The sequence below is a fragment of the Ranitomeya variabilis genome, chromosome 1 (assembly GCF_051348905.1).
Source record: "Ranitomeya variabilis isolate aRanVar5 chromosome 1, aRanVar5.hap1, whole genome shotgun sequence".
NCBI lineage: Eukaryota > Metazoa > Chordata > Amphibia > Anura > Dendrobatidae > Ranitomeya > Ranitomeya variabilis.
The window spans coordinates 759,035,861-759,063,633 of NC_135232.1; the positions used below are offsets into that span (position 1 = coordinate 759,035,861).

At 43.8% G+C, this 27,773-nt stretch overlaps 1 protein-coding gene and 1 non-coding gene across 3 annotated transcripts in view; one reads left to right on the forward strand and one right to left on the reverse strand.

The window, feature by feature from the left end:
- Window positions 1-19,448: 19,448 nt before the first annotated feature.
- On the reverse strand, window positions 19,449-19,555 carry LOC143797437 (U6 spliceosomal RNA). The gene has a single exon (XR_013220468.1). It is a non-coding gene; the product is annotated as a U6 spliceosomal RNA (small nuclear RNA).
- Window positions 19,556-19,789: 234 nt separating this feature from the next.
- TMEM259 (transmembrane protein 259) overlaps window positions 19,790-27,773 on the forward strand; it is an 85,429-nt gene continuing 77,445 nt past the window's right edge. The window contains exons 1-2 of one of the 2 annotated variants that reach the window (XM_077271477.1): window positions 19,790-19,966; window positions 20,207-20,415. In XM_077271477.1, coding sequence (XP_077127592.1) covers window positions 20,218-20,415 — 198 coding nt within the window. In that variant the 5' untranslated portion in view covers window positions 19,790-19,966; window positions 20,207-20,217. The remainder of the gene's footprint in view (window positions 19,967-20,206; window positions 20,416-27,773) is intronic. The other variant, XM_077271487.1, reaches the window with a different exon arrangement.

The window sequence follows — 27,773 nt, forward strand, 5'->3', positions numbered from 1 at the left end:
GAGCGATGGCGCCAAAGAGTATATACTGTACAGTTGCTAAGGTGGGGCCCCGACATGGGATAATCGCCACACCACCACGGGGATATGAACACACACACAAAATGCGCCACACACTACCACGTGCTCGAACACATATACCACCCTCAGCGCACATTTCACCACACATACACCAACCTCGCCACATAAAAGTTGAAACACAAAAGTCGCCGCTCAAAACTCGCCACGCGCAAAACTCTCCACATGCAAAACTCTCCACACGTGCAAAACTCACCTCATGGAAAACTCGCCACACGCAAAACTTGCACACGTGGAAAAATTGCCACATGCACAAAGGTTGCAACACATGCAAAAGTTGCCTCACACAAAACTTGCACATACTCAAAAGGCACCACACATAAAACTCGCCACGCACAAAACTCGCCATGCGCAAAACTTGCTGCACACAACTTGCTACACTAACCTGTCACATGCAACTCGACACACAAAAAGTTGCTACATGCATGTCGCCACACAAAACTCATCTCACAAAAGTCGCTACATGCATGTCGCCACACGCAACTCAACACACACAACTTGACACACGAAACTCGCCCTAAAACACACACAAGTCTGGTATTATCCTTCAAAAATAAAAATCTGATTAATAAGCTGACAAACTACAAGAGCAACAAATGTACCATATAGGAATCCGGCAGCTGTCAGTCACATGACCAGTCTATTATGTGTATGTGTGAGCTAATATATACTGCCAGGGGGTGGGCTTACTGTTGGCTGGGGATTTATCAGGCTGCCAATTTAGCTTACAAATACTGAGGTAAAAATACTGACCAAATAACGTGTGAACGAGGTCTAATACAGGAGGAGATGACATACAGATATATACTATATACAGGAGGAGATGACACACAGGTATATACTATTTACAGGGGAGATGACACACAGGTATATACTATATGCAGGAGGAGATGACACACAGATATATACTATATACAGGAGAGATGACACACAGGTATATACTATATAGAGGAGGAGATGACATACAGGTACATACTACATACAGCAGGAGATGACATACAGGTATATACTATATACAGAAGGAGATGACACACAGGTATATACTATATACAGGAGCAGATTACCTACAGGTATATAGTATATACATGAGGAGATGACATACAGTTATATGCTATGTATAGGAGGAGATGACACACAGATATATACTATATATAGGTGAGATGACACACAGGTATATACTATATACAGGAGGAGATTACATACAGGTATATACTATATATAGGAGGAGTATATACAGGGGAGATGACACACAGCAGGTATATACTATATACAGGGGAGATGACATACAGGTATATACTATATACAGGAGATGACATACAGGTGTATACTATATATAAGGGAGATGACAAACATGTATATACTGAGGTGAAAATGAGAGGTGTGAGGTGAAAATGAAAAGGTGTGAGTGCAAAATGAGAGGAGTGAGGGAAAATAGTGGAGTGATCGGAAAATGACAGATGTGAGGTCGAAATGACAAGTGTTAGGGGGGAATGAGAGGAGTGAGGGGGAAAATAAGAGGAGTGAGGGGGAAAATGAGAGGTGTGAGGGAGAAAATGAGAGATGTGAGGGGGAAAATGAAAGATGTGATGGGGAAAATGAGAGGCGTGATGGGAAAATAAGAGAAGTGAGGTGCTATAACCAACCACAGATATTTACTATGCCCAGGCAACGCCGGGCTCTTCAGCTAGCTTAGATTTACAATCTCCATGCTTTTCTCATGGTCAACTTTATGTGGCCTGTTCAAGAGTTGGAACAGCCAAAAATCTGTTTGTCTTTGCACCTGAAGGAAAAACTAAGAATGTTGTTTATCAAAAGGCTCTCGAATAAGAAGTAGAAGATTACTTCACATTACTTGGCCAATTTAGTTAAATCTGTGTGGAATATCTCTGGTGTTGAAATATATGTTGTAAAATGCTTCTATTAGCTGAGTTTTTGCCTTTTAATAATTACATTTCTATCTATTTGTTTTGTGGTTTTTTTGTGCAGAATACATTTTTGTTAACACATTCTATTTTGCTAACAGCAGTTATTACCCCGTGCGAAGCCGGGTAGTACAGCTAGTTTACAATATAACTACAGGATTAGTAATGGATAGGTGTCTTATAGACGCCTCTCCATTACTAACCCGTGGGCTTGATGCCACCAGACAATACAAAGGTGACATCAAACCCACAAATATTACCCCACCTGCCACCGCTACAGGACACGTGGGAAGAGCCAGGCAAAGAACCAGAATTGGCGCATGTAATAGATGTGCCTTTTCTGGGTGGCTGTGGGCTGTTATTTTTAGGCTGGGGGGGCAATATCCATGGCCCCTTACCAGCCTAAGAATACCAGCCCCATTTGTCTGCTTTAGCTTGACTGGTTATCAAAAGTGGGGTGGACCACACTTGGTATTTTAAATTATTTAAATAATTAAAAAATAGTGCGTGGGTACCCCTCTATTCTTGATAACAACCCTTGCTGAAGCTGACAGCTGAGGATTGCAGCACTCAGCTATGTTTTACCTGGATGGTTATCAAAAGTACAAAGGAAACCACACACCAGACACCAGAATTGTTCTCCGATGACCCTGGACATTCCTGTAATAATTCATATCACCACTGTGTTGTATATTTTATGATTGTCAATTGCGATCTTTTATGATGACTGTCGGTTGCGCTCTGTTATGATGACTCTCAGTTGGGCTCTGTTATGATGACTGTCGGTTGCGCTCTTTTATGATGACTGTCGGTTGTACTCTGTTATGATGACTTTGTCGGTTGCGTTTTGTTATGATGACTGTCGATGGTGCTCTATTTTGGTGACTGTCGGTTGCGCTCTTTTATGATGTCAGTTGCGCTCTTTTATGATGACTGTCGGTTGCGCTCTTTTATGATGTCAGTTGCGCTCTTTTATGATGACTGTCAGTTGCGCTCTTTTATGATGACTGTCGGTTGCGCTCTTTTATGATGACTGTCTGTTGCGCTCTGTTATGATGACTGTCGGTGGCGCTCTATTTTGGTGACTGTCGGTTGCGCTCTTTTATGATAACTGTCGGTTGCGCTCTGTTATGATGGCTGTCAGTTGTGCTCTTTTATGATGACTGTCGGTTGCGCTCTGTTATGATGACTTTCGATTGCGCTCTTTTATGATGACTGTCGGTTGCGCTCTTTTATGATGACTGTCGGTTGCGCTGATTCTGATGACTGTCGGTCGTGCTCTTTTATGATAATAAAGAAAACTTGGCAATCAACTTCTAGAATATTTTTTTGGATTTGTTTTTGGATTTTTTTGGATTTTTTTAATGCAGCCAGAAAATAATATAGACGTTCCGGCCTCACTGGCCTTCATCAGTAACGGACTGCAGTATATTGGTTAATTGCGTTTAGTGCGATAATAGGAGTGAACCATAGTCACTTTAAATATGTCTGGTCATGCACTAGGCGCTGGGTATGGAGCCTGTATAAGATAGTACCTGGGTGGAGTCGATGATGGGTGGGTGGGGGTGTCGGCATGCAGTCTTTTATGATGACTGTCGGTTGCTCTCTGTTATGATGACTGTCGGTTGCGCTCTTTTATGATGACTGTCGGTTGCTCTGTTTATGATGACTGTCGGTTACGCTCTTTTATGATCACTGTCGGTGGCGCTTTTTTATGGTGACTGTCGGTTGTGCTGTTTATGATGGCTGTCGGTTGCGCTCTTTTATGTTGACTGCTGGTGGCGCTCTGTTATGATGACTGTTGGTTGCGCTCTTTTATGACTGTCAGTTGCGCTCTTTTTTACGCCTCTCCACATGAAGCTCCGCCCACTTCTCACAATGTCGTGGCTGCGGACAGGACCAGTGACTGACGGGAGGCGTCACATTCTGGTGACACTGAATAATCAGCACCGAGTGTAATTATTTATATTACAAAAAGTTACAATAAAAATGTAATATTTATTAATCAGGAAAAAAAATGAATTTTACCCAAATACATAAAATATAGAACAGTGTAATGAACCTTCCTGTCTGACCTGTGATGTTTGCTCCATTAAAACCTTGAGAAATCCCATAAAAAACGCATTAAAAAAACAGAAGAGGGAACTAGAATGGAGTCTGTATGAGGAGCTCAATACATCAACTCCGATCTAGTCACTTCACTACTGAACCGTCTACATTAGATTTGATAATATAAGAATCACAAAAAAACAACTCCGATCTACTGTGGGAATAATAATAATATGGAAACATAATGATATCATTGTGGAAGACATATAAGGCCTCTTTCACACTAGCGTCGTACGACGCACGTTGCAATGAGTCTTTTTGGAATAAAAACGCATCCTGCAAAATTGCTTGCAGGATGCGTTTTTTCTCCATAGACTAACATTAGCGACGCATTGCCACACGTCGCAACCGTCGTGCGACGGATGCGTCGTGTTGCGTCGGACCGTCGGCACAAAAAAACGTTGCATGTAACGTTTTTTGGTGCGTCGTGTCGAGCAATTCCGCCCCCTCCTCCCCGGAGCTCACAATGGGGCAGCGGATGGGTTGAAAAATTGCATCCGCTGCCCCCGTTGTGCGGCGCTTTCACAGTATGCGTCGGAACGTCGCATTGCGACGTGCGTCGTACGACGCTAGTGTGAAAGTAGCCTTATATTGAAACATAATGATATCACTGGGGGGACATATAATATGGAAACATAATGATATCACTGTGGGAGGACATATAATATGGAAACATAATGATATCACTGTGGGGGACATATAATATGGAAACATAATGATATCACTGTGGGGGACATATAATATGGAAACATAATGATATCACTGTGGGGGACATAAAATATGGAAACATAATGATATCACTGTGGGGGGGGGACATATAATATGGAAACATAATGATATCACTGTGGGGGACACATAATATGGAACATAATGATATCACTGTGGGGGGACATATAATATGGAAACATAATGATATCACTGTGGGGGACATATAATGTGGGAACATAATGATATCACTGTGGGGGGACATATAATATGGAAACATGATGAGATCACTGTGGGGGACATATAATATGGAAACGTAATGATATCACTGTGGGGGACATATAATATGGAAAGATAATGATATCACTGTTGGGGGGACATATAATATGGAAACATAATGATATCACTGTGGGGGACATATAATATGGAACATAATGATATCACTGTGGGGGGACATATAATATGGAAACATGATGATATCACTGTGGGGGACATATAATATGGAAACGTAATTATATCACTGTGGGGGACATATAATATGGAACATAATGATATCACTGTGGGGGGACATATAATATGGAAACATGATGATATCACTGTGGGGGACATATAATATGGAAACGTAATTATATCACTGTGGGGGACATATAATATGGAACATAATGATATCACTGTGGGGGGACATATAATATGGAAACATGATGATATCACTGTGGGGGACATATAATATAGAAACATAATGATATCACTGTGGGGGACATATAATATGGAAACATAATATCACTGTGGGGGGACATATAATATGGAAACATAATGATATCACTGTGAGGGGGACATATAATATGGAAACATGTTATCACTGTGGGAGGACATATAATATGGAAACATGATGATATCACTGTGGGGGACATATAATATGGAAACATAATGATATCACTGTGGGGGGGCAAAATATGGAAACTTAATGATATCACTGTGGGGGACATATAATAAGGGAACATAAGGATATCACTGTGGGGGGACATATAATATGGAAATATAATGATATCACTGTGGGAGACATACAATATGGAAACATGATGATATCACTGTGGGGGACATATAATATGGAAACATAATGATATCACTGGGGGGGGACATATAATATGGAAATATAATGATATCACTGTGGGAGACATATAATATGGAAACATGATGATATCACTGTGGGGGACATATAATATGGAAACATAATGATATCACTGTGGGGGATATATAATATGGAAACATAATGATATCACTGTGGGGGACATATAATATGGAAATATAATGATATCACTGTGGGAGACATACAATATGGAAACATGATGATATCACTGTGGGGGGACATATAATATGGAAACAATGATATCACTGTGGGAGACATATAATATGGAAACATAATGATATCACTGTGGGGGGGACATATAATATGGAAATATAATGAAATCACTATGGGAGACATATAATATGGAAACATGATGATATCACTGTGGGGGACATATAATATGGAAACATAATGATATCACTGTGGGGGACATATAATATGGAAACATAATGATATCACTGTGGGGGATATATAATATGGAACATAATGATATCACTGTGGGGGGACATATAATATGGAAACATGATGATATCACTGTGGGGGACATATAATATGAAAACATAATGATATCACTGTGGGGGGACAAAATATGGAAACTTAATGATATCACTGTGGGGGACATATAGTAAGGGAACATAAGGATATCACTGTGGGGGGACATATAATATGGAAACATAATGATATCACTGTGGGGGACATATAATATGGAAACATAATGATATCACTGTGGGGGGACATATTATATGGAAACATAATGATATCACTGTGGGGGACATATAATATGGAAACATAATGATATCACTGTGGGGGACATATAATATGGAAACATAATATCACTGTGGGGGGGGGCATATAATATGGAAACATAATGATATCACTGTGGGAGACATAAAATATGGAAACATAATGATATCACTGTGGGGGACATAAAATATGGAAACATAATGATATGGTATCTGTTTTGAACTGTGATTTCTGTTATGCTGTAATGTCTATTGTCTGTACAAGTCCCCTCTATAAGTTGTAAAGCGTTGCGGAATATGTTGGCGCTATATAAATAAAAATTATTATTATTATTATTATTATTATCACTGTGGGGGACATATAATATGGAAACATAATTATATCACTATGGGGAAATATAATATGGAAACTTAATGATATCACTGTGTTGGGGGGGCATAAAATATGGAAATATAATGATATCACTATGGGGGGACATATAATATGGAAACATAATGATATCACTGTAGGGGACATAAAATATGGAAACATAATGATATCACTGTGGGGGACATATAATATGGAAACATAACGATATCACTGTGGGGGGACATATAATATGGAAACATAATGATATCACTGTGGGGGGACATATAATATGGAAACATAATGATATCACTGTGGGGGATATATAATATGGAACATAATGATATCACTGTGGGGGGACATATAATATGGAAACATGATGATATCACTGTGGGGGACATATAATATGGAAACATAATGATATCACTGTGGGGGGACAAAATATGGAAACTTAATGATATCACTGTGGGGGACATATAGTAAGGGAACATAAGGATATCACTGTGGGGGACATATAATATGGAAACATAATGATATCACTGTGGGGGGACATATAATATGTAAACATAATGATATCACTGTGGGGGACATATAATATGGAAACATAATGATATCACTGTGGGGGGGGACATATAATATGGAAACATAATGATATCACTGTGGGAGACATAAAATATGGAAACATAATGATATCACTGTGGGGGACATAAAATATGGAAACATAATGATATCACTGTGGGGGACATTGTTGTGAATTAGACTTTTTGGCTCCCTCTTGTGGTTACTAGTGATATGACTCTGGGATTGTCTTTCCTCAGTTTGGCACCCACCTGGGTCGTTAGTCCAGGGGAGTTGCTATATAAGCTTCCTGGATCCTTAGTCCAGTGCCTGGCATCGTTGTAATCAGATCCTTTCTGTTTGCTCCTGTCTGCTGGTCCGGGTTCGTGCAAAATTAAGCTAAGTCCTGCTTCTTTGTTTTTTGGTTATTTGCTTGCTCTCATTTTTGTCCAGCTTGTACTATGTGATTCCTGACCTTGCTGGAAGCTCTAGGGGGCTGGTGTTCCCCCCCCGGGCCGTTAGACGGTTCGGGGGTTCTTGAATATCCAGCGTGGATATTTTGATAGGGTTTTTGCTGACCATATAAGTCATCTTACTATATTCTGCTATTAGCTAGTGGGCCTCTCTTTGCTAAATACCTAGCTCATTCTTGCGTTTGTCTTTTCCTCTTACCTCACCGTTGTTATTTGTTGGGGGCTTGTATCCAACTTTTGGGGTCTTTTCTCTGGAGGCAAGAAAGGTCTTTCTTTTCCCTTCTAGGGGTAGTTAGTTCTCCGGCTGGCGCGAGACGTCTAGAACCAACGTAGGCACGTTCCCCGGCTGCTGCTATTTGTGGTGCTAGGATTAGATATATGGTCAGCTCAGTTACCACTGCCCTATGAGCTGTTTTTTTTGTGTTTGCAGACTTAGTAATTATTTCTGAGACCCTCTGCCATTGGGGTCATAACAGTATGCCAGGCCAACATTGAATGTTTAATGCATTGCTGAAGTGGGATTATAAGAAAGGAAATTCAGAGTTTTTTTTTTTTAGTTTTTTTTCCTCTCTTCCTCCCCTTTACCTCTGAGTGGCTTGTGCTTGCTGCAGACATGAATGTCCAGACCTTGATTACAAGTGTAGACCAGCTTGCTGCTCGTGTGCAGGGCATACAAGATTTTGTTACCAGTAGTCCAATGTCTGAACCTAAAATACCTATTCCTGAACTGTTTTCTGGAGACCGATTTAAGTTTAGGAATTTCAGGAATAATTGTAAATTGTTTCTATCTCTGAGACCCCGTTCATCTGGAGATTCAGCTCAGCAAGTTAAAATTGTTCTCTCTTTTTTACGGGGCGACCCTCAGGATTGGGCTTTCTCGCTAGCGCCAGGAGATCCGGCATTGGCAAATATTGATGCGTTTTTTCTGGCGCTCGGATTGCTTTACGAGGAACCCAATCTTGAAGTTCAGGCAGAAAAAGCCTTGCTGGCTATTTCTCAGGGCCAGGATGAAGCTGAAGTGTATTGCCAAAAATTTCGGAAATGGTCCGTGCTTACTCAGTGGAATGAGTGTGCTCTGGCCACAAATTTCAGAAATGGCCTTTCTGAAGCCATTAAGAATGTGATGGTGGGTTTCCCCATTCCTACAAGTCTGAATGATTCCATGGCGCTGGCTATTCAAATTGACCGGCGTTTGCGGGAGCGCAAAACCGCTAATCCTCTGGTGGTGTTGTCTGAACAAACACCTGATTTAATGCAATGTGATAGAATTCAGACTAGAAATGAGCGGAAAAATCATAGACGTCAGAATGGGTTGTGTTTTTACTGTGGTGATTCTACACATGTTATATCAGCATGCTCTAAACGCCTTACAAGGGTTGTTAGTCCTGTCGCCATTGGTAATTTGCAACCTAAATTTATTTTGTCTGTGACTTTAATTTGCTCATTGTCTTCTTACCCTGTTATGGCGTTTGTGGATTCAGGTGCTGCCCTGAGTCTTATGGATCTGTCATTTGCCAAGCGCTGTGGTTTTGTTCTTGAACCGTTGGTAAATCCTATTCCTCTTAGAGGTATTGATGCTACGCCATTGGCGGAAAATAAACCGCAGTTTTGGACGCAGGTAACCATGTGCATGACTCCTGAACATTGGGAGGTGATTCGTTTTCTTGTTCTGCATAAAATGCATGATTTGGTCGTTTTGGGTCTGCCATGGTTACAGACCCACAATCCAGTCTTGGATTGGAAGGCAATGTCTGTGTCAAGTTGGGGCTGTCAGGGAATTCATACTGATTCCCCGCCGGTGTCTATTGCTTCCTCTACTCCTTCGGAAGTTCCTGAGTATTTGTCTGATTATCAGGATGTATTCAGCGAGTCCAGGTCCAGTGCTCTGCCTCCTCATAGGGACTGTGACTGCGCCATAAATTTGATTCCAGGTAGTAAATTTCCTAAGGGAAGACTATTTAATCTGTCTGTACCTGAGCATGCCGCAATGCGTTCGTATATCAAGGAGTCTCTGGAGAAGTGGCATATCCGTCCATCCTCTTCCCCTCTTGGTGCGGGATTCTTTTTTGTGGCCAAGAAGGATGGATCTTTGAGACCTTGTATTGACTATCGGCTTCTGAATAAAATCACTGTTAAATTTCAGTATCCTTTGCCTCTGTTGTCGGACTTGTTTGCCCGGATTAAAGGTGCCAAGTGGTTCACCAAGATAGATCTTCGTGGTGCGTACAACCTTGTGCGCATTAAGCAAGGAGATGAATGGAAGACAGCATTTAATACGCCCGAAGGTCATTTTGAGTACTTGGTGATGCCTTTTGGGCTCTCTAATGCTCCCTCAGTGTTTCAGTCCTTTATGCATGATGTTTTCCGGAAGTATCTGGATAAATTTATGATTGTTTATCTGGATGATATTCTGGTTTTCTCTGAAGATTGGGACTCACATGTGGAGCAGGTCAGGATGGTGTTTCAGGTTTTGCGTGAGAATGCTTTGTTTGTTAAGGGCTCAAAGTGTCTCTTTGGAGTACAGAAGGTTCCCTTTTTGGGGTTTATTTTTTCCCCTTCTGCTGTGGAGATGGACCCAGTCAAGGTCCGAGCTATTCATGATTGGACTCAACCCACGTCAGTTAAGAGTCTTCAGAAGTTCTTGGGTTTTGCTAACTTCTACCGTCGTTTTATCACTAATTTTTCTAGCGTTGTTAAACCTTTGACGGATATGACCAAGAAAGGTTCTGATGTTGCTAACTGGGCTCCTGCAGCCGTGGAGGCGTTCCAAGAGTTGAAGCGCCGGTTTACTTCGGCGCCTGTTTTGTGCCAGCCTGATGTCTCACTTCCCTTTCAGGTCGAAGTGGATGCTTCTGAGATTGGGGCAGGGGCCGTTTTGTCGCAGAGAGGCCCTGGTGGCTCGGTAATGAGACCATGTGCTTTCTTCTCTAGGAAGTTTTCGCCTGCTGAGCGGAATTATGATGTTGGCAATCGGGAGTTGCTGGCCATGAAGTGGGCATTTGAGGAGTGGCGTCATTGGCTCGAGGGTGCTAAGCATCGTGTGGTGGTCTTGACTGATCACAAAAATTTGATGTATCTCGAGTCTGCTAAACGCCTGAATCCTAGACAGGCCCGCTGGTCATTGTTTTTCTCCCGTTTTGACTTTGTGGTCTCGTATTTACCAGGTTCAAAGAATGTGAAGGCTGATGCTCTTTCAAGGAGCTTTGTGCCTGACTCTCCTGGAGTCGCAGAACCAGTTGGTATTCTTAAAGAGGGAGTTATCTTGTCGGCCATTTCTCCCGATTTGCGACGTGTGTTGCAGAGATTTCAGGCTGGTAGACCTGACTCTTGTCCACCTGACAGACTGTTTGTTCCTGATAAGTGGACCAGCAGAGTCATTTCCGAGGTTCATTCCTCGGTGTTGGCAGGGCATCCGGGAATTTTTGGCACCAGAGATCTGGTGGCTAGGTCCTTTTGGTGGCCTTCCTTGTCACGGGATGTGCGGTCATTTGTGCAGTCCTTTGGGACTTGTGCTCGAGCTAAGCCTTGCTGTTCTCATGCCAGCGGGTTGCTCTTGCCCTTGCCTGTCCCGAAGAGGCCTTGGACACACATTTCCATGGATTTCATTCCAGATCTCCCGGTGTCTCAGGGCATGTCTGTCATCTGGGTGGTGTGTGATCGCTTTTCTAAAATGGTCCATTTGGTGCCTTTGCCTAAGCTGCCTTCCTCTTCCGATCTGGTTCCTGTGTTCTTTCAGAATGTGGTTCGTTTACATGGCATTCCTGAGAATATTGTGTCTGACAGAGGATCCCAGTTTGTTTCCAGGTTCTGGCAATCCTTTTGTGCTAGGATGGGCATTGATTTGTCGTTTTCGTCTGCCTTTCATCCTCAGACTAATGGAAAACGGAGCGAACTAATCAGACTCTGGGGGCTTATTTGAGGTGTTTTGTTTCGGCAGATCAGGATGATTGGGTGACCTTCTTGCCGTTGGCTGAGTTTGCCCTTAATAATCGGACTAGTTCCGCTACTTTGGTTTCGCCATTTTTCTGCAACTCTGGTTTCCACCCTCGTTTTTCCTCGGGACATGTGGAGCCTTCTGACTGTCCTGGGGTAGATTCTGTGGTGGATAGGTTGCAGCAGATCTGGAATCATGTGGTGGACAACTTAAAGTTGTCACAGGAGAAGGCTCAGCATTTTGCCAACCGCCGCCGCGGTGTGGGTCCCCGACTTCGTGTTGGGGATTTGGTATGGCTGTCTTCTCGATTTGTTCCGATGAAGGTCTCCTCTCCTAAATTTAAGCCTCGCTTCATCGGTCCTTACAAGATATTGGAAATCCTTAATCCTGTGTCCTTTCGCTTGGATCTTCCGGTGTCGTTTGCCATTCACAACGTGTTCCATAGGTCTTTGTTGCGGCGGTACGTTGTACCTGTGGTTCCTTCTGTTGAGCCTCCTGCTCCGGTGTTGGTTGAGGGCGAGTTGGAGTACGTGGTGGAGAAGATCTTGGATTCTCGTCTCTCCAGACGGAGGCTTCAGTATCTGGTCAAGTGGAAGGGCTATGGTCAGGAGGATAATTCCTGGGTGGTTGCCTCTGATGTGCATGCGGCCGATTTAGTTCGTGCCTTTCACGCTGCTCATCCTGATCGCCCTGGTGGTCTTGGTGAGGGTTCGGTGACCCCTCCTTAAGGGGGGGGTACTGTTGTGAATTAGACTTTTTGGCTCCCTCTTGTGGTTACTAGTGATATGACTCTGGGATTGTCTTTCCTCAGTTTGGCACCCACCTGGGTCGTTAGTCCAGGGGAGTTGCTATATAAGCTTCCTGGATCCTTAGTTCAGTGCCTGGCATCGTTGTAATCAGATCCTTTCTGTTTGCTCCTGTCTGCTGGTCCGGGTTCATGCAAAATTAAGCTAAGTCCTGCTTTTTTGTTTTTTGGTTATTTGCTTGCTCTCATTTTTGTCCAGCTTGTACTATGTGATTCCTGACCTTGCTGGAAGCTCTAGGGGGCTGGTGTTCTCCCCCCCGGGCCGTTAGACGGTTCGGGGGTTCTTGAATATCCAGCGTGGATATTTTGATAGGGTTTTTGCTGACCATATAAGTCATCTTACTATATTCTGCTATTAGCTAGTGGGCCTCTCTTTGCTAAATACCTAGCTCATTCTTGCGTTTGTCTTTTCCTCTTACCTCACCGTTGTTATTTGTTGGGGGCTTGTATCCAACTTTTGGGGTCTTTTCTCTGGAGGCAAGAAAGGTCTTTCTTTTCCCTTCTAGGGGTAGTTAGTTCTCCGGCTGGCGCGAGACGTCTAGAACCAACGTAGGCACGTTCCCCGGCTGCTGCTATTTGTGGTGCTAGGATTAGATATATGGTCAGCTCAGTTACCACTGCCCTATGAGCTGTTTTTTTTGTGTTTGCAGACTTAGTAATTATTTCTGAGACCCTCTGCCATTGGGGTCATAACAGGACATATAATATGGAAACATAACGATATCACTGTGGGGGGACGTATAATATGGAAACATAATGATATCACTGTAGGGGACATATAATATGGAAACATAATGATATCACTGTGGGGGACATATAATATGGAAACATAATGATATCACTGTGGGGGGACATATAATATGGAAACATAATGATATCTGTTATGGACTGGTAATTTAGGAGCGACATGTGACTAGCTCTGAGCAGGTGGTAACTATACAGACCGCAGTTCCTGATCTTAACACAACACTAGAAGTAGCCGTGGGATGTTCCTGTCACTCCCTGGACACCTCGTCACAGCCAGAGAGCTAGCTACCCCTAAAGGTAGAAACAGGAAAGCTATCTTGCCTCAGAGAAAATCCCCAAAAGATAGGATAGCCCCCCACAAATATTGACTGTGAGAGGAGAAGGAAATGACATACGTAGTATGAAACAAGATTTAGCAAAGGAGGCCACTTCTAGCTATATACATAGCAAGGAAAGAACACTGTGCGGTCAGTAATAAAAACTAGAAAAAGTCCACCGCAGAGATATGCAAAAATCTCCACACCTGACTAAAGGTGTGGAGGGCAAAATCTGCAGCCCAGAGCTTCCAGCTTAGCTAAATAGATCCATACTGATAAGCTGGACAAATGAGCAAAACATAGAATGTGCTGAACAATAAAGTCCACAACAAATGGACTGCAAAAGGACAAGCAAGGACTTATCTTTGCTGAACTGGACAGAGTGTCAGGGAAATCCAAAAGAGCAGTGGCTCCAAGCAGGAACAATTGACAACTGGCATGGATTGAGGGCTAGGGCCAGACTAAAATAGCCAAGCCAGAAAGACGATCAGTGGAAGCAGCTGCTATAGCTAAATCCAAAAAGCAGCTATACCACTCAAAACCACAGGAGGGAGCCCAAGAGCAGAATTCACAAAAGTGCTACTTACAACCACCGGAGGGAGCCCAAGAGCGGAATTCACAACAGTACCCCCCCCTTGAGGAGGGGTCACCGAACCCTCACCAGAGCCCCCAGGCCGATCAGGACGAGCCAAGTGAAAAGCACGAACCAAATCGGCAGCATGGACATCGGAGGCAACCACCCAAGAATTATCCTCCTGGCCATAACCCTTCCACTTAACAAGATACTGAAGCCTCCGCCTCAAAAAAAGAGAATCCAAAATTTTCTCAACCACATATTCCAACTCCCCCTCAACCAACACCGGGGCAGGAGGGTCAACAGAGGGAACAACGGGCACCACATATCTCCGCAACAAAGATCTATGGAAAACATTGTGGATGGCAAAAGAGGCTGGAAGAGCCAAACGAAAAGACACTGGATTGATAATCTCAGAGATCTTATAAGGACCAATAAACCGAGGCTTGAACTTAGGGGAAGAAACCTTCATAGGAACATGACGAGAAAATAACCAGACTAAATCCCCCACACAAAGCCTAGGACCAACACACCGACGGCGGTTAGCAAAACACTGAGCCTTTTCCTGAGACAACGTCAAATCTGCTGTAACCTGTCCATCACAGAATCTACACCAGGACAATCAGAAGGCTCAACCTGCCCTGAAGAAAAACGAGGATGGAAACCAAAATTACAAAAAAAAGGCGAAACCAAAGTAGCCGAACTGGCCCGATTATTAAGGGCAAACTCGGCCAACGGCAAGAAAGCCACCCAATCATCCTGATCAGCAGACACAAAGCATCTCAAATAGGTTTCCAAGGTTTGATTAGTTCGCTCAGTTTGGCCATTTGTCTGAGGATGGAACATTGAAGAAAAAGACAAATGAATGCCCATCCTAGCACAAAAGGCCCGCCAAAACCTGGAAACAAACTGGGAACCTCTGTCAGACACAATATTTTCCGGAATGCCATGCAAACGAACCACATGCTGAAAAAACAATGGAACCAAATCAGAGGAGGAAGGCAATTTAGGCAAAGGTACCAAATGGACCATTTTAGAGAACCGGTCACAAACCACCCAGATAACAGACATCCTCTGGGACACAGGAAGATCCGAAATAAAATCCATGGAAATATGCGTCCAGGGCCTCTCAGGGACAGGCAAAGGCAAAAGCAACCCACTAGCGCGGGAACAGCAAGGCTTACCCCGGGCACAAGTCCCACAGGACTGCACAAAAGAACGCACATCCTGCGACAAGGAAGGCCACCAAAAGGACCTAGCCACCAAATCTCTGGTACCAAAAATCCCAGGATGACCGGCCAACACCGAACAATGGACCTCAGAAATTACCTTACTTGTCCATCTATCAGGAACAAACAGCTTCCCCACAGGACAGCGGTCAGGTTTATCAGCCTGAAATTCCTGAAGCACCCGCCGTAAATCAGGGGAGATGGCAGAAAGAATCACCCCTTCCCTAAGAATGCCAACCGGCTCAAGAACTCCAGGAGAATCAGGCAAAAAACTCCTAGAGAGGGCATCCGCTTTAACATTCTTTGATCCCGGAAGATATGAAACCACAAAATCGAAACGGGAGAAAAACAGGGACCATCGAGCCTGTCTAGGGTTCAGCCGCTTGGACGACTCGAGGTAAATCAGATTCTTATGATCGGTCAAGACCACAATACGGTGCTTGGCCCCCTCAAGCCAATGTCGCCACTCCTCAAATGCCCACTTCATAGCCAACAACTCCCGATTGCCGACATCATAATTGCGTTCCGCAGGCGAAAACTTTTGGGAAAAGAAGGCACATGGTTTCATCAAGGAACCATCAGAATTCCTCTGTGACAAAACGGCCCCTGCCCCAATCTCAGAAGCGTCAACCTCAACCTGAAAAGGAAGAGACACATCCGGCTGACGCAAGACAGGGGCAGAAGTAAATCGGCGCTTAAGCTCCTGAAAGGCCTCAACAGCCTCAGAGGACCAATTTGTCACATCAGCGCCTTTCTTCGTCAAATCGGTCAGGGGCTTAACCACACTAGAGAAGTTGGCAATGAAACGGCGATAAAAATTAGCAAAGCCCAAAAATTTCTGAAGGCTCTTCACAGATGTGGGTTGAATCCAGTCATGAATGGCTTGGACCTTAACAGGATCCATTTCTATAGACGAAGGAGAAAAAATAAACCCCAAAAAAGAGACCTTCTGAACTCCAAATAGGCACTTAGACCCCTTCACAAATAGAGCATTATCACGAAAGATCTGGAATACCATCCTGACCTGCATCACATGAGACTCCAGTATAATTCTGCCACTTCCTGACCCTGGCACAGAGCCAACAAGGTTTTTTCCGCATGATCCACAGAGTTAGGTTCGTCATACAATAATCCGAGCGATTGAAAAAATGCATCTACATTAAGCAATGCCGGATCCCCTGACTCAAGGGAGAATGCCCAGTCCTGAGGGTCACCAAGCAGCAGAGAAAACTATTTTAACTTGCTGAGTGGGGTCACCAGAGGAACGGGGTTTCAGAGCAAAAAACAATTTGCAGTTATTTTTAAAGTTCAAAAACTTAGATCCATCCCCGTAAAACAAATCTGGAGTAGGAATTCTAGGCTCTAAGGCTGGAGTCTGAACAACATAATCTTGGATACTCTGAACTCTTGCAGCAAGCTGATCCACACGAGAAAACAGACCCTGAACATCCATGTCCACGCCCAAATCCACCCATAGATTAAGAGGAAGGAAAAAGACAAAACAGACTAAAGAAAAAAAAAAATGGCTCAGAACTCTTTTTCTTTTCCTTCTTTTGAGATGCATTCAACTCATTTTTGGCCAGTTGTACTTTTATGGACTGGTAATTTAGGAGCGACATGCGACTAGCTCTGAGCTGGTGGTAACTATACAGATCGCAGTTCCTGATCTTAACACAACACTAGAAGTAGCCGTGGGATGTTCCTGTCACTCCCTGGACACCTCGTCACAGCCGGAGAACTAGCTACCCCTAAAGGTAGAAACAGGAAAGCTATCTTGCCTCAGAGAAAATCCCCAAAGGATAGGATAGCCCCCCACAAATATTGACTGTGAGAGGAGAAGGAAATGACATACGTAGTATGAAACAAGATTTAGCAAAGGAGGCCACTTCTAGCTATATACATAGGAAGGAAAGAACACTGTGCGGTCAGTAATAAAAACTAGAAAAAGTCCACCGCAGAGATATGCAAAAATCTCCACACCTGACTAAAGGTGTGGAGGGCAAAATCTGCAGCCCAGAGCTTCCAGCTTAGCTAAATAGATCCATACTGATAAGCTGGACAAATGAGCAAAACATAGAATGTGCTGAACAATAAAGTCCACAACAAATGGACTGCAAAAGGACAAGCAAGGACTTATCTTTGCTGAACTGGACAGAGTGTCAGGGAAATCCAAAAGAGCAGTGGCTCCAAGCAGGAACAATTGTCAACTGGCATTGATTGAGGGCTAGGGCCAGAATAAAATAGCCAAGCCAGAAAGACGATCAGTGGAAGCAGCTGCTATAGCTAAATCCAAAAAGCAGCTATACCACTCAAAACCACAGGAGGGAGCCCAAGAGCAGAATTCACAAAAGTGCTACTTACAACCACCGGAGGGAGCCCAAGAGCGGAATTCACAACAGATATCACTGTAGGGGACATATAATATGGGAACATAATGCTATCACTGTGGGAGGGACATATAATATGGGAAAATAATGATATCACTGTGGGGGGACATGTAATATGGAAATATAATGATATCACTGTGGGGGGACATATGATATGGGAACATAATAATATCACTGTGGGGGGACATATAATATGGGAACATAATGATATCACTGTAGGGGACATATAATATGGGAACATAATGATATCACTGTGGGGGGACATATAATATGGAAACATAATGATATCACTGTGGGGAACATATAATATGGAAACATAATGATATCACTGTGGGGGACATATGATATGGGAACATAATAATATCACTGTGGGGGACATATAATATGGAAACATAATGATATCACTGTGGGGACATATAATATGGAAACATAATGATATCACTGTGGGGGACATATAATATGGAAACATAATGGTATCACTGTGGGGGACATATAATATGGGAACATAATGATATCACTGTGGGGGACATATAATATGGAAACATAATGATATCACTGTGGGGGACATATAATATGGAAACATAATGATATCACTGTGGGGGGACATATAATATGGAACATAATGATATCACTGTGGGGGACATATAATATGGAACATAACGATATCACTGTGGGGGACATATAATATGGAAACATAATGGTATCACTGTGGGGGACATATAATATGGAAACAATGATATCACTGTGGGGGGACATATAATATGGGAACATAATGATATCACTGTGGGGGACATATAATATGGAAACATAATGATATCACTGTGGGGGACATATAATATGGGAACATAATAATATCACTGTGGGGGACATATAATATGGGAACATAATGATATCACTGTGGGGGACATATAATATGGAAACATAATGATATCACTGTGGGGGGGACATATAATATGGAAACATAATGATATCACTGTGGGGGACATATAATATGGGAACATAATGATATCACTGTGGGGGACATAAAATATGGAAACATAATGATATCACTGTGGGGGACATATAATATGAGAACATGATATCACTGTGGGGGACATATAATATGGAAACATAATGATATCACTGTGGGGGACATATAATATGGAAACATAATGATATCACTGTGGGGGACATATAATATGGGAACATAATAAAATCACTAAGGACATAAAATATGGAAACATAATGATATCACTGTGGGGGACATATGATATGGAAACATAATGATATCACTGTGGGGGACATATAATATGGGAACATAATGATATCACTGTGGGGGACATATAATATGGAAACATAATGATATCACTGTGGGAGACATATAATATGGGAACATAATAAAATCACTGAGGAAGGACATAAAATATGGAACGCTTCACGAATTTGCGTGTCATCCTTGCGCAGGGGCCATGCTAATCTTCTCTGTATCGTTCCAATTTTAGTATATGTGCTGCCGAAGCGAGCACGACGTCAGTGGTGGCTCATGCTGTATATATAGTCCTCTATGTCTCCTAACGTTAGATTATGGCGACTTTCATGTATCACTCCCTCCTGCCTGTTGCACCCTCCAGCCTAGAATTACGCTGTCCCCACATACAGTCACTTGCATCTAATTGTTTATGAGTTTAGGAGAGTACTTAATCACGCAATGCATCATGGTGTACTCCTGGATATCAGCATAGCACCGCCCACTATCCCATACTGCCTCACACATTCACTTTCACGGTCACTGCAATGGATGAGGCCACAGGAAACGGAAGACGGAAGACAGACCGGAAGTTGGCGATAATCAGCGATTGCGCGTCCCTGTCAGCTTTAAGGGGTCCCCTCCTCACAGAGACAGGGGCCAGAGCGGGGACCCCCCGAACAAGGCATAGGTAGGCTCTGGCGCATACACATGACCGTGGCAGGGGACTGTATGGCGAGCGCCGCCTCTGGTGTCAGGCTGGCTGCAGCTAATAATGTGCTCTTAGCGCAGGGTCCCGAGATGGAGGCTGTTACTGCGCATGACCGTGTGAAGGGACGAGGCTGTAGCTTCCCCTGTCTCCTGTCCTTACTGTGCTCGGCTACTGCAATGTATCACTGTGCTGATTCCTTCTTTGTCTTTATGTTCTAAGGATTCATCAAGATGTCTGAGAATCAGGGGAATATTCCTATTAATAACACTAACGGAAACCGGGTTCGTACCCCCAATCTTAACCAGAACCCCCTGATCAACGTGCGGGATCGCCTCTTCCACGCGCTCTTCTTTAAGATGGCAGTCACCTATGCCCGGCTCTTCCCGCCATCATTCCGCAGAATCTTTGAATTCTTTGTCCTTCTTAAGGTACGTACCAATAACATCCCTTTTATTCCATACTGCTTGGTGGCCTAGGCCAGCTTTACATGTCCGACAGGGCCTTTCTGAGCACGTACCGCCATGTCCGGACCGCCCTGGGTCTGACCTCCTTGAGCTGCCTCATAGACGCGGGTCCTGGCGTACTTGGACCGTGAATGCGAGAACGGCATTATCTGAAGGATATCAGGTGTTTTGTCTGGTTTCATTATGAATAAGGTCTATCTCAAATGTAAAGGGGTCTCCAGTGGTGTTTGTTTTTACTTCCAGGCAGACCGTGTGCTGTAAGCAATATGGCAGTACCGTCATTGCACTGTGTTCTGAATTCAGCCATAAAGGGGATGTCTGGTGAAAACAATACCACCAGTCCACAAGATAGATGATAACTTGCTGATCACTGGAGGTCCGACTGCTGGGACCCACCACAATCGGCATCACAAGGAACTTTTAGAATGGTGCGGTATCCAGTCAATGCCGTTTTGTGATGGGCACTAAATATCCCTTATTCTGCTGATTGATGCAGGCTTCAGAGGTTGGACCCCCACAGATCAGCAAGCCGTCACCTATCCTACGGGCTGGAGATAATACAGCAAATGGTAGGTTAGGCCTCATTTAGAAACCAGGGACTTTTTTGATATTCAAAAAGCCATTCAAGTGTCATTGTTTTTTTTCTTACTCGATTTTCATCAATACTTTGGCAGTGGCAGTTATTGCCATCAGTGATTCTTCTTTTGTGCAAGCAAAAATGAAGAAATTGCAGATTTTCTCCTGTGCATTACAGTGTTAAAAGTAGAAAGCAGAGGGATTTGTGGTTTCAGTGTTTTTCACTGACCAATAGACTTCAGGGGATGATAATAATAATTTTATTTATATAGCGCCAACATATTCCGCAGTGCTTTACATTATAGAGGGGACTTGTACAGACAATAGACATTACAGCATAACAGAAATCACAGTTCAAAACAGATACCAGGAGGAATGAGGGCCCTGCTCACAAGCTTACAAACTATGAGGAAAAGGGGAGACACGAGAGGTGGATGGTAACAATTGCATTCGTTATTTGGACCAGCCATAGTGTAAGGCTCAGGTGTTCATATAAAGCTGCATGAACCAGTTATCAGCCTAAGTATGTAGCAGTACAGACACAGAGGGCTATTAACTGCATGAAATGTGTGAGAACATGATGCGAGGAACCTGATTATGGTTTAAGTTTTTTTTTTTCTTTTTAATGGGCCACACAGGGAAAGTTGGGTTAATGCGTTGAGGCGGTTGGCCAGTCTGAACAAATGCGTTTTAAGTGCACACTTAAAACTGTGGGGATTAATCGTATTAACCTGGGTAGTGCATTCCAAAGAATTGGCACAGCACGTGAAAAGTCTTGGAGAAGGGAGTGGGAGGTTCTGATTATTGACGATGCTAACCTCAGGTCCTTAGCAGAACGGAGAGCACAGGTAGGGTGGTAGACTGAGACCAGAGAGGAGATGTAGGGTGGTGCTGAGCCATGGAGTGCTTTGTGGATGAGGGTAATAGTTTTGTACTGGATTCTGGAGTGGATGGGTAACCAGTGTAATGACTGGCACAAGGTAGAGGCATTGGTGTAACGGTTGGTGAGGAATATAATCCTGGCAGCAGCATTCAGGACAGATTGGAGCGGGGAGAGTTTGGTAAGAGGGAGGCCGATTAGTAGAGAGTTACAATAGTCCAGACGAGAATGAATGAGTGAAACAGTAAGAGTTTCGACTCTGCAAAAACTAAGAAAAGGGCGAATTCTAGAAATGTTTTTGAGATGCAGATAAGAAGAACGAGCCAGTGATTGGATATGGGGGGTGAAGGAAGGCTCGGAATCAAGTATGACCCCAAGGCAGCGGGCATGTTGCTTGGGAGTAATGGTGGAACCGCACACGGAGATGGCAATGTCAGGCAAAGGTAGGTTAGTAGAGGGAGAGAACACGAGGAGTTCAGTTTTTGACAGGTTCAATTTCAGATAGAGGGAGGACATGATGTTGGAGACAGCGGTAAGACAATCACTAGTCTTTTGTAATAATGCTGGTGTGATGTCAGTAGTAGAAGTGTATAATTGGGTGTCATCAGTATAGAGATGGTACTGGAACCCAAATCTACTGATTGTTGTCCAATAGGGGCAGTAAACAAAGAGAAGAGGAGGGGGCCTAGGACTGATCCTTGAGGAACCCCTAACAGTAAGGGGAAGGTGAGAGGAGGAGGAACCAGCAAAAGATAGTGAAGGAGCGGTCAAAGAGATAGGAGGAGAACCAGGAGAGAACGGTGTCCTTGAGGCCGAAGGAGTGTAGCATAGTGAGGAGGAGCTGATGATCCACAGTATCGAATGCTGCAGAGAGATCCAGGAGAATAATTTCAAAGAAGTTTTCCACTACTTTATCATTGATGGTCTATATACTTAGGATCTGTCATCAATGTCTGATCGGTCGGGGCCCGACAACCTTCACCCCCAGCAATCAGCTGTTATTGGGGTCATTTTCAGTTTAACTCAAACCTTCTAACACTGATAACACAAGGCTGATTTCTTCCCCAAAGGTATCATTTTAATCAGTGTAACAATGCCAACATGACACTGTTTGTAGTTTACTTAGCAAAACTCTGCTGACAGGTTCACTTTAAGGCCGTTTTCACACTTCCGTTTTTTACAATCAGTCACAATGTTGAAAAAGACGGATCCTGTGCAGATTGTAAAAAACTGATGCACTGGATCCATTTTTTTTTTTTGACAGATCCGTTGAGGCAGTTGTTGCCAGAATTAAAAGACTGTGCACACGTTGTGTATGCGTCTTTGCTGCGTTTTGTCGCTGCGAAAACGCATACACAACACAACCCATGTTAACAATAATAAAAAAAAAAAATTAAAAATCGTGATATTCTTACCTGCCGGCGTCCCCCCACATCCTTCCCGATGCTCCAGTTCCCAGTGATGCCTTGCAATGACCTGTGATGACGTAGCGGTCTCGCTAGACCGCTACGTCATCGGGTTATTGTCGCAAGGCATCACTGGGAACGCCGCGGGGGACGCCGGAGGGTAAGAATATCACGATTTTTTTAAAATTATTTTTAACATATCTTTTTACTATTGATGCTGCATAGGCAGCATCAATAGTAAAAAGAGAGAGTGCGAGAGAGAATTTCCCTGACTGGAAATTCTTCCGCGCATGCTCAGTTTTAAAAGACTGCATCCGTCGCTGGATTCCTGCTTTTGACAGTCAGCGACGGATCCTGTGTCCATAGGCTTCCATTATAGCCAATGACGGGCAGCGCAGGATCCGTTGCTGGGTGATTTTCCGACATACACAAAAAACGTTTCTATGTGCGTTGACTCCTCCCGACGGACAGCAATTTTACGACGGATCCAGTGCACGACGGATGAAACGGATAGCCATCTGTCACAATCCGTCGCTAATACAAGTCTATGAGAAAAAAACGGATCCAGCAGAAACATTTGCTGGATCGTTTTTTTTTCACAAAACAACGAATTTTGATGGAAACAAAAAGACAGAAGTGTGAAAGAGGCCTAAGGCTGCTTTCACACATCAGGTTTTTACCGTCTGGCTCAATCTGGCGAATTTTGAAAAAAACGGAACTGATGCGACGGATTCTTTTTTTCGCCTGATCCGACTAGCTTCTATCCTGTCCAGAGCTGAATAGCATCGAGACAGAGACCCAGAATGGTAAATGCATGCTTAGGCTACTTTCACACACAGCATATTTGCTGCGTATTTTTACGCGCGCGTATTTTGCTGCTGCTTTACCTGCGTTTTTTTACGCAGGCAAAAAACGCAGCTGCTTTCACACACTGCGTTTTTTGCAGCTGCGTTTTTTGCAGCTGCGTTTTTTTTCAGAATTGTGTACTGAAATTAAAGTTTGTTTGAAAAAAAAAAAAAGGGGGAAAAAAAAAAAGTCATTGAGGTCATTTCCTGTCTTTATGACTCAGAATCCAATACACACTGGAGTTAACACTGGAGTTTTCCGGTACTCCACATTGTTTGCTGTACGTTATTCCTGACAGTCCTGTGAGTTCTTCTACCATAGATATAGAGTGCCTTCTATTCAGCAGTTCCCCTCGTAGTATATCTGATTTCTAGGGGGTGTCCTCTATTCATGGCAAGTGGGTGTTATGTAATGTGTATTTTTTGCCATGGTCGACAAATCAAAGAAGCAGACTACATCATAGTTAAAAGTTCAAATATTTATTTGTAGTAACTGTCAAAATTGAAAAACTTTTCTAATAAAATTGAGAATAGAATGATTTGTTGTTTTTTTTTGTTATTAACAAAATTCAACACGTAAACACTGTAAACATCCCCAAAATGGGATTATAAACCTGTGGATGTCCAAGTCCACTCATTAATTGCCGCCAGGAGGGCATGCTTCCAGCTTTCATTAGTATTGCGCAAGGCCCTTTCCTCGTCAACACTGACGGTGAGTCATTCGGCACTTGCGCAACACTAATCAGAGCTGGAAACATGCCCTCTTGGCGGAAACTGAGGAGTGGACTTGGACATCATGGCGTTTTAAACATGAAAAGCAACATTATGCCTACTGGTCCTCATATAGGCTTTGTGAATATGAGTAGTAGCTCCAGTCTGGATGGTGTTCTTCAGACTGGGCTACTACTCTGGATGTTGGTGCACCTGCAGCAGCACTTGGAGCAGATGGCAGAGGTCTATTGAATGCTGCTGCAGGTGCAAGAGGAGTCGGCGTCGGTGGATGCCAGATGTGGTTTAGTGAACAAACCATTTCTTCAAAGGTTGGATTTATATGCGGATACTTCTTAAAACATGTCACCGCCATTGAAATATACGTCATGCAGGAGTCCTGGACCTCGGGGGACAGAGTACGCATTCTGGAAGCTAGAGTGGTTCCATATGCTGAGAATTGATCCTCTTCAGGTTGGCGATCAATTAGAGAAATTGCCCTTGCCAAGGCAGCCGTCTCCTCATCCTCCTTTGAAGAGCCTCTTTTCCTCTTCCTCGGTGTTGAGGCTGGAGGTGGAGGTGGTGTTGGTGGCGGTGGTGGCGGCGGCGATGCCAATGAACTAGTCTCGGAGAGGGGCAGATCATCATTTTGGGTAGAAGGGTCAGGCCTTGGCTCATTTGGAAGAGAGCTGGTAGCAGGCTGTGAAGCATGTTCATACACTGGAGTTGTTGCTGTGGCCGGGATTTCGGTCATCGGCTGGACATTGCCTATGGTTCTGTAAAGAGAAACATCAAAACAATAGTTTTAATACATTTTATTTTCTATTCAAAATTAAAGACGTTACTGATACTTACGGTCGGTAATGTAGACTGCCGTTTAAAAATTGGAGTTCCTGTTCAAAACGCCCTTGAGAAGCAGGTGCCGCAGAGCCACTTGGTGCTTCTGACCGTGACCGTGTAAATCTGTCCCTCACCGACCTCCAGCGGGTTCTCAAGGCTGAAACTAAAAAGTGAAAAATTGAACCTATTAATATACTATTCAACTACATACAGACAAGAAATTCAAAAATACTCCTCCAAAATGGAAAATATTTACCAATTTCTTTTTGCCGCTCCTTTGTGTATGACTCATACAGGGGATAGAGGGTGACACAGACCTTGTGCCAGGAAGCAGTTTTTGTATATTTGTTGGAAAACTCCCGGCACCCCTTATCCCAAAGACATGGGAAGTTTTGAACCTAAAAAAGGTAAAACATTAACTACTAGTTATACACACAAAATTTGACAAACTTGATAGAGGCAGAAAAAGTAACACAGGCTGCTGAGGAATGACAACCCCAACTGCTTGTTATTACCTTCACACGCATACGGGACACACACGCACAGGGGACACACACGCACAGGGGACAAAATCCGGTGAAGAGCGTTTTTTTTAATAAATATTTTGCTAGGTTTAAAACTAAATTGGAAATAAATAGGGATTCAACGCAGGGCGCAGAGAACGCAGCAAGTTGCGTATCTAAGTGCCACGTATCACGTATTTCGGTGCCACGTGCCAAGTATTTAAGTGCCACGTGCCACTTATTTCAGTGCCACGTGCCACGTATTTCAGGGCCACGTGCCACGTATTTCAGTGCCACATATTTCAGTGCCACGTATTTAAGTGACACGTGCCACGTATTTCAGTGCCACGTGCCACGTATTTCAGTGCCACGTGCCACGTATTTCAGGGCCACGTGCCACGTATTTCAGGGCCACGTGCCACGTATTTCAGGGCCACGTGCCACGTATCAAAGTGCCACGTGCCACATATTTCAGTGCCACGTATTTAAGTGACACGTGCCACGTATTTCAGTGCCACGTATCAAAGTGCCACGTGCCACATATTTCAGTGCCACATGCCACGTATTTAAGTGACACGTGCCACGTATTTCAGTGCCACGTATCAAAGTGCCACGTATTTAAGTGACACGTGCCACGTATGACGTATTTCAGTGCCACGTATTTAAGTGACACTTATCACGTATAAGTGCCACGTGTCACGTATTTAATTGCCACGTATTTAAGTGCCACGTATCAAGATTTTCCATGGAGAACAGACACATCCAGAGATATGTCTGCTCTCCACGGCTGCAGCAACACACTGACAGGAGCCATAGTTCCTGTCGGTGTGTCACTGCGCATGCGCGAGCGAGTTTACCGGCGGTCATTGACCCCGGCACTCTCGCTTAACGGCAGTGCTGCGTGGGAAAGTTCAACGCAGCTGTACTGCTGTTAACCAAGACGCCGGAGCCATTGAACTCCGGAACAGTACGCGATACACTGCTAGGAGCTTCGCTCCTGGCAGTGTATCGCCGGAGAGCAGGGGATCGGCGTGGGACACTCGTTTTATGGATTCTGCGGACAGGGAGTATGAATTTGGTTTATTATTTTTGGATTTTTTCCTGGAGGATCGAGGGCTTCGCCTACAAGTGTGCTGTTGGTGAGTATATACTCTATGTTATGTGTTGTATGTACTGTGTGTCATGTATGTGTATTGTGTGTAGGTGTTTTGTGTAACTTTACAATTGTGCTAAGTCGCCGGACACAGGGACAACTCTCCCATCCTAATACCGGATGGGAGTAGTAGTCCCATACACGGCGACTTAGCACAATGGTGGCACTAGCGTCGCATGGGGACACACACACACACACACACACACACACACACACACACACACACACACACACACACACACACACACACCGTCTCGATCAGCAGCCCCACGTTTATGGTCATTCTGTTGAATGACTCCATGCTGCTTCACTGGGGGGCGGGGGCTTCCCTCTTCCTGTCCGACGTCACGTCCGGTCCTGGGTGTCAACCCCTCCGTACAAAGACGCCGACACCCAGGACAAAGGCGCTGT